This window comes from Dipodomys spectabilis, unplaced genomic scaffold (genome assembly GCF_019054845.1).
Source record: "Dipodomys spectabilis isolate Male_0828 unplaced genomic scaffold, ASM1905484v1 ptg000163l, whole genome shotgun sequence".
NCBI classification, from domain to species: Eukaryota; Metazoa; Chordata; class Mammalia; order Rodentia; family Heteromyidae; genus Dipodomys; species Dipodomys spectabilis.
In genome coordinates, this window is record NW_024870840.1 from 12705502 (window position 1) to 12718400 (window position 12899).

Below are 12899 nucleotides of genomic sequence, written 5' to 3' on the forward strand. Positions count from 1 at the left end.
TCAGGGATATAGTTGCTACTCAGGCACTATGCTCTTTCAGTATGTCATCTTTAACAAGCCCCAAATGCATGTCTGTGGTTTTATTACTGTTACCTTTAACATACAGATGACTCTATGATGCTAGGCCTTGCATTCCTCAGGAAAGATCTCTACCACTTGGCTGCATCTTCAAGCTTGGATTTTTTTGTTTTTTTTTTTTTGTTGGTCGTGGGGCTTGAACTCTGGGCCTGGGCGCTGTCCCTCAGCTCTTCAGCTCAAGGCTAGTGCCCTACCACTTGAGCCATAGTGCCACTTCCAGCTTTTTCTGCTTATGTGGGTTCTGAGGAATCGAACCCAGGACCTCATGCATGCAAGGCAAGCGCTCTACCACTGAGCCACCTTCCCAGCCCCTCAAACGTGGATTTTTGAGACGGTCTTGCTATGTATTTTAGGTTATCCTGGAGCTACATCTTTCTGCCTTGGCCTCCCAAGCGCTGGGATTACAGGCATGCACCACCATATTTAAATAGAAAAAAAATGTAATTTTGTTTCGTTTATTGAAAGATGCCATATGCATATATACATACATACACTGTTGAATTATACACAACCTCAAAACTTCAGCCATTCAGTTTACTTCCCTGAAATGAGCCTGGTTTCCAAGGTAAATAGAAACCATTAAACTCTTCAGTATTACTCAATTCAGTGAATTTAACTGTGTGACTTTTCAATAACCTAAGGTTAGCCAGATATGTCCAGATATGTCCAGATGAATACATGCATTACATCTGTCATTGATATCTGTTTTGGAATAAGAACTTGAAAACCATTGTTGATCCCATTCAGTGTTTGATTTTTTTTTGTTTTGTTGGTTGTGGGGCTTGAACTCTGGGCCTGAGCATGTCCCTGAGCTCTTCAGCTCAAGGCAAGCGCTCTACCACTTGAGCCACAGTGCTAGTTCCAGTTTTTTGGTGGTTAATTGGAGATAAGAGACTCCAGGACTTTCCTGCCTGGGGTGGCTTTGAACTGTTCCTGAGTAGCTAGCTCTACAGGTGTGAGCTACAGTTGCTCAGCTAATGTTTGATTTTTAGCATTGTTTTCCTCCTAGCCATCAATCACATAAAAATAGTTCTACTTTTTAATCTACATTCTCTCTCTCTCTTATTCCTGCATGTGTGTGTGTGTGTGTGTGTGTGTGTGTGTGTATGTGTGTGTGAAACATTTGAGTTTAACCTGCAGGTTCCAAGTCTTTTAAGGCTTACTGAGCGGGTGGAAATGCTGTGTAGTTTTTTCCTCTTCTTTTTCAGATCTCTCTTTTCTCAGGTTGCTTGGGATGAAGTCCTTTCCTCCTTGACTTTTCACTCCTGTTTCTTGTTTCAGAGGAAGAGGAAGCCTCCCCGCCTAGCGCGCTGCCTCCAGGTTAGGATGGCCTTCTCCTGTCTCTGCTCTCAACTCAATTGGCAAGGAAGGAAAGAAAGAAGGAGGGAGGGAGAGAGAGAAAGAAGAAAGGGGGGGGAGAAAGAGAGAGAAAGAAAGGAAGAAAGGAAGAAAGATGGGAAGGAGGGAAGGAAGGAAAGAAAGAAGGAAGAAAGGAAGGAAAGAAAGGAAGGAAAGAAGGAAAAAAGGAAGGAAGGAAGGGAGGGAAGGAGGAAGGAAGGAAGGGAAGGAAGGAAAGAAAGACAGGGCCTATGGCTGACTGGACTTACCAAGTCAGCATTGTCTTTAATGACATCTTATGCTTTACTGGAAATTTTTTTGAAAAACACAAAAACGTCTTTGTTCAATAAAGATATTGAAGATTAGGAGCAGGGTTCAAGTCCTCGAATACTTGCCTAGCAAGAATGAGGTTGTAAGTATAATACCTAGATCTGAAAACAGACAAGCAAATACTAGGAACAGGAGCATTTGTCTTCTATTTACATTTGTAGGCTCTTCATCCCGTTCTTCTTTTTTTTTTTTTTCCAGTTGTGGGGCTTGAACTCAGGGCCTGGGTGCTGTCCCTGAGCCTCTTTGTGCTCAAGGCTAGTGCTCTAACACTTGAAGCACAGCACCACTTCTGGCTTTTTTCTGAGTAGTTTATTGAAGAGTCTGATGGGCTTTCTGTCTGGGCTGGCTTCAAACCTCAATCCTCAGATCTCAGCTTCCTGAGTAGCTAGGATTGCAGGCATCATTGATCACTGGACTCTTATTTTACTTTATTATTTTTGTGCTGGTACTAGGGCTTGAACTTGGGGCCTCATGCTCTCACTTGACTTTTTCACTATCCCTTGAGACATACCAACCCTTCAAGTTTTTGCTTGTTAACTGGAGATGAATTCTCATGGACTTGGCTCAGTGGTAGAGTACTTGCCTTGCATGCATGAGGCCCTGGGTTTGATTCCTAAGCATCGCCTAAGCAGAAATAAGCCAGAGTGGCGTTATGGGTCAAGTGGTAGAGCACTAGCCTTGAGCTGAAGAGCTGAGGGACAGCGCCCAGGCCCAGAGTTCAAGCCCCACAACTGACAGAAAAAAAAAAAAAAATTCGTATGGACTTTTTTTTTTTTTTTTTGCCAGAGTTGGCTTCAAAAATTGTTCCTCAGATCTCAACCTTCTGAGTAGCCAAGGATTACAAGTATGAGCCACCAGCACCTGGCTGATAAGTGGACTTTTAAATTATATCCTATATTTTTTTCAAAGACATGCAGTTTAGAGATGTTTTCATAGCTGGAGCTGTACTAATTCTCCATTTAAGATAACTTATAGTTTTTCTCTCCTTCACCATGAGGCCCAGGATTTGGGGGACTCTGTTTCCATCCTCCTCTCCTGCCACACTTGCATCCTCCAACTCCTTTTCTTTCAGGTTTGGGTAGTCGGGCCTTGGAAAGAAAAGATTCAGGTGAGCGTCCAGCTGAACAAGGCACCCTGACCCCATCCTAATACAGTAACTAATGGCCGCATTTCTTGAAGCTGTACTGGTTCTAATCCTTGTTTTATTCAGTTTGTAGCTTTGATAAAAAGCAACATTTTATTACATTTTTTTTCTGATATGGAAACTAATAAAGCAATTAATTTTGCATGACCCACACGTACATTCAGGAATCTGGCCACATACAGCATCATTTTTCACATGTGACAAATACACAGATTAGGTGCCATTCTTTGAATGTGCTAAATTTCTAATAGTTTGTATTTATATAGAACTTTATATAGACTTTCAAGTGTATGCTGTCCGCTATAGCTATAATTCTGAGGCTATTTGATCACTCATTCAAATATTCAATGAAATTCGTATAGTGAGCCTAACATAGTCCAACTGTGTCACTCAGTCTAGAAGGCACTGGAAGTATACTAGTGAACAAAGCAATAAGAATACTCATCGTTTTCTAATCATGAATGTTCACTGTTAATATCACACACACAGCATGCTTTTCACATTGAGGTATTAAAATGCATAATCATATAACTACTTTGCTTAACTTCATTGTGAAAATGCTCTCCTAAGCAGAGAAAACCCTAGTACTGAGCATGATTGGTACATAAAAACTAAAATAACTAAATATACATTTTCTAAATTATATATATATGTATGTGTGTATAAGAAACATTAACAAATAGAGAGTTGATGACCCATGCATTCTTTCCCTAGTTTTCTGTATTCAACTCTGAGATCAAGGGAGTGTTCAGTTTGTTCCAACCTTCTTCATTATCGAATTGGCTGCAGATTAATATCAAACACCTCAATACAACTAGAAATGCAAAATAAACTTCATTTCCAGCTTGTCTCTCTTCCTGGGAAAGCTTCCAGTTTCTTTTTTTCCCTCTTCATTCTTTTTCTTCTTATTGTTTTTACTGTTTTCTTTTTCTCCTTGTAGGACAAACTTTCTATTCTTTAAACTTGTACCTTTAAGGAATGATCCTGTTACTTACTTGTCAAACTGTGGCCACATCTATACAACCTTGATAGAATTGTTTAATGAGACAAGAGCAAGAAATCTACAACTATCAGACCTAGGTTGGCTTTGTGACTCTTGTCAGATACTTTACTCGCAAGTTGGTCCAATCACATTAGTCCCTCCTAGTTCTGTTTTATAGCTGTGGCCTGAAAGCCAGTCACCTGGCAAAACCACTGAGACTATTGTTTGAATACTGTCACTATCATTGTTTATCTACTATAAGGCACACAGGATGGAGACACAGAGTGAACAACTTACCTGAAAAGCTTCACTATTTCCAGGAATTATCAAATGTTCCTTCATCAGACATCCCTGTAGGAATGGGACTCTGTCCCTCTCTACCGATGGCTGCTGGGGACAAAAAAGAATGATACTATGGTGTTATGTTTATCTAGGTTTACTAGAAGAGGAAAAGAATCAGTATTGATGCAAATAGCAAACACAGGTAAGTCTGCCATAGAGGAAGCAGGCCCTGAAGTGACCCATTTCCTTCTTCTGCTTGCTAGAATGGTCTCTTGGTGAGTCACCTGCTGGAGGAGAGGAACAGGACAAGCAGAATGCCAACTCTCAGCTGTCCACCCTGTTTGTTGAGAAACCTCAGACAGGCTCAGTGAAAGTGGGTAAGTGTCTAGCATCAAATCCTCCCCTTTTCCTTTTTTTTTTTTGTCAGTCATGGGGCTTGAACTCTGGGCCTGGGTGCTGTCCCTCAGCTCTTCAGCTCAAGGCTAGCGCTCTACCACTTGAGCCACAGCACCACTTTTTCTGCTTACGTGCTGCTGAGGAATCAAACCCAGGGCTTCATGCATGCAAGGCAAGCGCTCTACCACTGAGCCACCTTCCCAGTACCCCCTTTCCTTTTTTATAGCCATGTAAAATTCAGGTATTATAAAATTAACTATTTTAAAGCAAAAAATGCAATGGATTTTAATGCACCCATAATGATGTGCAACTACTTCTTCTACGTAGTTTCAAAACATGTCCTTCACTTCCCCCCAAAGATCCTGTAGTTCACTAAGCAATCACCTGCATTGCCCACTTCCATCAAGCCCCATCACTAATTTGCTTTTTTTCCTAAGGACAATCGTTCTGGATTATTTCACATAAATAGAATCACATGATCCATGACATTTTGTTTCTGGCTTCCTTCTGTTTTTGAGGTCCACGTGGGATGTATAGTATACATCAGTACTTCACTCCTTACCATGGCTGAATAATAAGCCTTTGTGTATAATACTGAATCTTGCTTTCTATAACCTGAAAAAGTGAATGACTGCTGAGATCTGAGGATCACGGTTTGAAAGTCTGTGAGACTTATTTCCAATTAACTAGCAGATAGCAGAAGTAGAGCTGTGGCTCTAGGAGAGCTCTAGGCTTAAGCACAAAAGCTCTGGGACAACACCCAGTCCCTGAGTTCAAACCCCAGTACTGGCACCAAAAATAAATACATACATACATGCATGCATGCATACATACATACATAAAATAAGTTGGGGCCACCTCATTGCACAATTCTGGAAGTGCAAAGCACACCATAGTCTATTAGTTACAGACCTGTGTCAACTTCTCCCAGTTAAAACCAAAACAAATGTCATGTTTTTAAGCCACAGATTGAATCCATGTGTATTTTATAGGAGCAAACATCACCTTTATAGCCAAAGTCAAGGCTGAAGATCTTCTTAGAAAACCCACCATCAAATGGTTCAAAGGGAAATGGATGGATCTGGCCAGCAAAGCCGGAAAGCACCTCCAGCTGAAGGAAACCTTCGAGAGACAAACTCGGGTATGGCTCAGGGCTCAACTAGTTCCTTTCTTCTGTGTGGGGAAGAAGTCATTTCAGATGTAGCTTTGAGTGATTTCAGTGCCAGAAAAATCTGTGGAATTACCATTCCTAATGTGTCTCTAACGCCATTGAAATGGTCATGTGCTAAGGAACTGGGGGGGGGGGGGGTGACGGGGGGGGGGGGGAGGGACATAGTTATCTCCCTGTTCTGATACTGTTGTATTAGACTCCCTAGATAAAGTTACACTGAAGAAGTTTGTAAAGTAACTGAAAGGTGATGGTCCCTTGCTGTCGGCAAGATAGAACTACAGTATGTCTGGATGTATTGTGTTATAGATATACACATTCGAGATGCAGATCATCAAGGCCAAAGAGAACTATGCAGGAAATTACAGATGTGAAGTCACCTACAAGGATAAGTTTGATAGCTGTTCCTTTGACCTTGAAGTTCATGGTAAGAGAACCTCTTGCTTGCATAAATGTGATTTTTATGTTATGTTATTTTCAAATGGGAAGGGATGGAATGAGAAGAAATCATTTAACATAATGAGATTGGGGGGCATTTTTCTTTCAAAATTGAACAATTTGTTGATGTGGCCATTTTTGCCATCTTGGTGAATTGTTATTGTGATTTCACTTTTAAGAAGTGGGATTTGAACTAAGAGAGAGTGAAGGAAAAGGTGACATAGTCCAAAACAAAATGCATTCTTTTTTTTGTTTGTTTTTTTTTGGGGTCTGGTCATGGGGCCTAAACTCTGGGCCTAGGCGCTGTCCCTCAGCTCTTCAGCTCAAGGCTAGCGCTCTACCACTTGAGCCACAGCACCATTGCCAGCTTTTTTCTTTTCTCTGCTTATGTGGTGCTGAGGAATCGAACCCAGGGCCTCATGCATGCAAGGCAAGAGCTCTACCACTGAGCCACCTTCCCAGCCCAACGAAATGCATTCTTTTTTAAAACTTTTACTTTATTGTAAAGATGCTGTACAGATGGGTTACCGTTACATGGAGAAGGCAAAGAGTACATTTCTTGTCGAGTATTGTTACCCCTCCCCTTGTTGTTCTCCCACTATCTCTTCCCATACCCACCTCCCTCCTTTCCTCACTGGGAAATGTACTCTTTACCTGATTTATGTAATTGTAACCCCTCTGTACATCATTTTTATAACAATAGATTAAAAAGAAAAGTGGGTTTTGGAGCTGGGTGGCTCACTCCTGCTGAAGTTGAGATCTGAGGATAGCAGTTGGAAGCCAACCTGGGCAGAAAAGTCTGAAAAGCTCTTATTACCAACTAGCCAATAAAAAGCCAGAAGTGTGATTCAACTGCTCCAGCTTTGAGCAGAAAATACTAAGATATAGCACCTAGGATCTGTGTTCAAGACCAAATTCACACATACACACACACACACACACACACACACACATATACACACACACACACACACACACATACACAATGGGATTTGACACTATTACTAAGTATCTCTTGAGCATGCTACCTGCATTCCTTCACTCTCTCAGATAAGGGATGTCAATGAATATATCTGTTTCATTAAGGCCACTCAGGTGTGGGGAGAAGGTCTTATACTCGCTAAGAGAATGTTAGGATACCCAGGAAGAAGGGAGACATTCCCTTACAGGGACTGATGTCAGATATGGAAGTTCTCCATCTATATGTTCCATGTACTTCCCAGAGTAAAAATAATGTGCATAAATGTAAAGAAATGCACTTAGGTTTGGGAAATTCTACCTTTTAACATACGCAAAGGGCAAGTGAACCCTGCTGCAAAGATGATATAATTTAGATGAATTCACGTAAGTTGATGTGGCCACAGGAGACAGAAGCTAGTGTGATTTTATTTTATTATTTTATTTTATTTATTTATTTTGTTAGTCATGGGGCTTGAACTCAAACTCTGAGCACTGTCCGTGAGCTTTTTTCACTCAAGGCTAGCATTCTACCACTTTGACCCACCATGCCACTTCTGGTTTTCTGATGGTTAATTGAAGATAACCTGGCGCTAGTGTGATTTTAAATGGAGTTATTCCAAGTAGTAGAGAGTTGAATTCCAGGCTACTTATTCTATGTTTGAATGATATTCTTGATCATAGACACCACACCACAACCTAGAGACCTTCTGGAGTCAGCTTACTGGAAGTATGAAGTATCCACAAGGCATATCCTACCCTGTTGAGTATAAGAGTGAAGAAAATCAATCACACACAGCTCATTACAAAGGGAAGGGCAGTCACACAGAAGTAGGAAGAGTCCTCAAGTCCCCAAGAAGCATTTAGAGCTGAGACTGAGGTTAGGTGGGAATTTTGTGGGGGGCAGGGTGGGGGTTCCATAATGAATTCAAACCATAATGCAGACTCAACAACAACAAAAAAGAGCAGCACTTAGGCAGATTAGAATCAAAGGTAAAGGCTTGGCAGAATGGCTCAGTTGGTAGAGCATCAGCCAATGAGCAAAAGCATCAGATCAAGGGTCAAATCCCTGTCTTGAACAACAACAAAAGAATCAAAGGTGGAAGTTCTGAAGAGGTGAGTTTTGTCTTTATATTTGGATGAGTTCTTTCAGGATCATTGAATAGATGAGAAATAAGTAGCCTGGAACTCAACTCTCTACCACTTGGAATACATCCATTTAAAATCACACTAGCTTCAGAAGCCAGTGGCTTATGCCTGTAATCCTTGTTACAAAGGAGGCTGAGATCTGAAGATCATAGTTCAAAGCCAGCCCAGGCAGGAATGTCTATGAGACTCTCATCTCCCATTAACCAACTGAACCTGAGAAGGTCATGCTATTCCCATTCCAGGAAAGGTCCAACAAAGGCTGAATGATCGTAGGCAGGGACATTAATTCTTCTGTGTTAAATGAGAATTCTGCCCTGGCCAAGGCATCTCTAAGAATCTCCTGAAGGCCTTTTTTAAGTCTAGATTTGTAGCTATCTCTCCCTGAGCTGGTGGATCAGAATCTCCAGTAGGACTTTTTGAAGTTCCTTGGATGACTCTCATGGGCATGCAAGTGGAACAACAATCATACACAGAGGCCCCTGTGGTCCCCTCTATTGGTTCCTCATGAGGGAGGAGAAGACCTGCCTTCGTGGCACAGCCAACCTGGAGACAGCTAGCACCTCTACCCCATGATCTTCCATCCAACCAATCCCCACAGCTCATGAAGGAACTGAAATGAAACTTGCCTTCTTAATGGGTATTAACATCGGCTGTTTTCTTTCCTTTCAAAGAATCTACGGGGACTACTCCAAACATTGACATCAGATCTGCCTTCAAGAGAAGGTAATTTCCAAAGGGGAAATCTAGATGGCTATTATATAGCACAGAGGTGGAGGCTTTTCAAAATGTATCTCTCATCCCCTAAGATTCATATGCCAAAGAAGAATCATTTCACTGTGGTCATACACACTACTTTTGTAAACACTGGTATTGCAGCTAAGCTTAATGTCCAATCAAGTATAAATGCTGATGTTTTTAGAATATCCTTGCCAAAATAAAGCTGTCATTTTTGATGGTATTATGGTTGCCTTAGAAGGATACACTCTCAACCTATTCATAAGTACATGTTTCACAAGGCATTATTTTCCTTAAAATGGTCCAAAGAGATTTTATCTACCATCAGTTTTTTTTAATCTCCATTTTATCTACCATCAGTTAATTAATATGAAAAGCCTTTTTATTTCAATTAGTGATCACCTACAAATCACTTAAGGAGTAACTAAATCATGTAGTTCCCATATCACAATTAGTAGACAGTTACTGAAGTTAACATGGTATAATACTGAATTATTATGCATAAAAGGTTACTGAATCCACTAGAATTAACAATACTGTTGAGCTGGGCACCTGTGGCTCATGCCTGTAATCCTAGCTACTCAGGAGGCTGAGATCTGAGGATGGCAGTTCAAAAACAGCCTGGGCAGGAAAGTCTGTGAGATCTTATCTCCAATTAACCACCAGAAAACCAAAATTGGCACTGTGGCTCAAGTGGTACAGTTGCTCACATTGAGCTGAAGAGCTGAGGGACAGCGCCCAGGCCCAGAGTTCAAGCCACATGACCGAAAAAATAAATACTATTGAAAGGCAGATTCCAGATACTTATTTAGTTTTGTAGCTCCCAAGGCTGAAAAAAATAAAAATATTACAGAAGGAAAATGAAAATTGTTTCTCTTCTCTGAGATATATAACTAGTCCCTTCTTACTATATTACCTTCCATTTTTAAATGATAACATCTTTGATAAAAGTAAATATTTTGTTTTTTCTAAGACCAAATCCATGTACTGTTGTGTTGAATAAGGAAAGAAAGTCATTTTAAGTTATAAAGCATTGTATATATTAGGAAAACATATGGCATCTGTTTTTATAAAGCAACACTTTGGTTCATTAATAAAAGGTACATTTCCCTCTTAAATTATGAATAAATAAAAATGCAAATTACTCTGAAAAGATATTTAAAATTACCTGACCAGTAATTTGTGTGTGTGTGCCTGTTCTGGAGCTAGAAATCAGGGTCTTGGGGCTCTCCTTGAGCTTTTGTGCTCAAAGCTATCAGTCTATCACTTGAGCCACAGCTCCACTTCTGGCTTTTTAGTGATTAATTGGAGAAAAGAGTCTCATAGACTTCCCTGTCCAGGCTGACTTAAAACTGCCAATCCCCAGATCTCACTCTCCTGAGCAGCTAGGGTTACAGGTGTGAGCCACAAGTACCCAGCTATAGTAATTGGTATTTTAAATGTGAAAACAAAAATCTCAAAGATTCAAATCCTATTATTTTCTTTCCACCTTCTCCCCTCATCCCAAACTTAGCAAATGCATAGATCTAAAACTATCCCCATGACTCATACAAATATATTTCAGAACAGAAACATGACCTACTGTTCCAAACTCTAAGGCCCTAAACACCTTAGATTAGAGAAATTTTGGAAACACAGTACTTGAGTTTAATCCTTATGACTTACATATTGTACACACTGTTTTTAACCCACAGACTCTTTCCTTAGAAACCATAGCTAACATTTGTAAAGCTCAGGAAACAAAATCTTCATTTAAAAAACTAAACATGTAAGTAAAATATGTAGTGCCATTATATGTGAGCACCACAGCTTTTTTATTTTAAGAGTTTCTATGAAATCACAATGGTGGCTGCATGCTTAATCTAAGATGCATTTCTCTGTAGGAAAGCACATTAAAAAAACCTGAAAAGTTCATCAGCAACCCAAAGATAAATTTTTGAAAAATATCTTTTAAAAAGCTATTAACATGAAAATGAAAAGATTGCAATATAGAGGGCAATCCTCTGAAAACAAAAAGGAATGCATCTTTGGAAGAGCTCTGCACCAGCTCCATTCATGCTTATGTTAATATATCACTATCTGATTCATCTATTCATGGACATAAAGAAGTTACCTTTGATATAAGGCTTTGCACTTATATATCTGGCCCTGGTACACTTTGTCCTCCAAGCCAATCTCTGTCTTATATGCACAACAGAGATCAACAAAAGTCCTTTGCTTTTCACATAGGTTTGTTTACCCAACTTGCAATAACAAAGTACTTTGTGTTGCTTGGCTTAAATGCATTTGTGTTACCTAGTTTTAACACAAATCCAAGCAGTTTTCTATATGCAATCTACAAAATCGTGTCTTCTGAAATCATCGAGGAGCACAAGCTTCTCATGGCTGCTTTTCCACAAGTACTTCCAGTGTGACTTGTGTGAAAAGCAATAGTTTGTGTCGATTCAGTCCTTGCGTGATCGTACAAAATTGCATATGTTCTATGTAGAGTGTTTGGGGGAGAGTGTTATGTATGTGTCTACATTAAACCCAGATTTGCTTTTCTTTTGTTAATGACAGTGGAGAAGGTCAAGAGGATGCAGGGGAACTTGACTTTAGTGGTCTCCTGAAACGTAGGTGAGAACCAAGACATGAGGTCCAGGCACCTCAGCACTTTTACATCTCCGCCCAGTGAAGTCAAGTTAATGTGAATGCCTTTCAAGGAATTTTCCTTTCTTAAAAAAAAATGTGTTTTGCTTACACAACATAACAGAATCAACTAAGAAAGGATGAAAAAGTAACTGCATACTAATCTCTTAAAAACTGTAGCTGATGCTTTCAAACTTTCTCCACGTTTCCTGAGTTCTCCCATGTCTTCTTAATTGGGTATGAGGAGATTTGAAAACCGGAGACATTAAGGTTTAAATACCCAGAAACTTTTAATTAATTAATTAATTAATTAATTTTTTATTGCGAACATACTGTACAGAGGGGTTACAATTACATGGGCAAGATAATGAGTACATGTCTTATCAAGCATTGTTACCCAGAAACTTTTCAGATGGCACGTGATTCTTCTCATGATTAAATAAATCAAATCTCCATCATCTTGCTTTTGGTATTTGACCAAACAAATAAATTGCTCAATTTTGGTAGCAGTCTCTGCAGCTGTACCTACCTATGTCTCATTACAAAGACCAAGAGATGCTGAGTGACTTACTTCCTCAGGCCCACAAGATTTGCAGGCAGGGCAGACACCCAAATCCAAGTTTGTCTTTTCTGAATCACCATTATCTTCTGTGACTCCATGTAAGAAGTACTACATACACCTCACCTGCCCTGGAAGCTCATTCTCCTGTGTAAAACATGTATTGACACTTTAAAAAGATAAGAGCTCTACTGCAATCCTTTATTTAACCCTAAAATAAAATAAAAATATCCAAAGCTTCCTCTGTATAGAATGTATAAATTCAGGAATCCAGGAGATGTCTCATAGAAAGGGATGAATATATATTTTGGGAGAGTAGTGACAAAAAAACTTAGATTCAAATCTCAACTCCACCATCTACTAGTTATGTGACTTTTGTCGTCTATGTCTTTTCTGAGACTTTCTTCTCATATTTGTAAATGTGAACAGTTGAAACAACTTAACAGAGCTAGTGTGAAAATTAAGTATAAAAGGCATGGCCCATAGTAGTTGGAAACTAAATAGGCACTTCCAGTTGCAAAATATCTGTTTTCCCTTCAGGAGTATATATTTATAAAGAGCACACACACACACACACACACACACACACACACAAATGAGAGTGTGGAAGGGAGAAAGGGAGAGCTATCAAAATATAATACATAACATTATTAATTGTCTTTTTCTGATTGTTCTTTTTGGAGGATTAAAGAAATTCAATTATATGGTCAAAGTT

At 39.7% G+C, this 12899-nt stretch overlaps 1 protein-coding gene across 1 annotated transcript in view; it reads left to right on the top strand.

The window, feature by feature from the left end:
• Mybpc1 (myosin binding protein C1) overlaps positions 1-12899 on the top strand; it is a 93869-nt gene that overhangs the window by 31702 nt on the left and 49268 nt on the right. The window contains exons 4-10 of the mRNA XM_042693283.1: positions 1360-1398; positions 2819-2854; positions 4418-4531; positions 5543-5691; positions 6028-6145; positions 8934-8985; positions 11557-11613. Of these exons, the coding sequence (XP_042549217.1) occupies positions 1360-1398; positions 2819-2854; positions 4418-4531; positions 5543-5691; positions 6028-6145; positions 8934-8985; positions 11557-11613 (565 nt within the window). The remainder of the gene's footprint in view (positions 1-1359; positions 1399-2818; positions 2855-4417; positions 4532-5542; positions 5692-6027; positions 6146-8933; positions 8986-11556; positions 11614-12899) is intronic.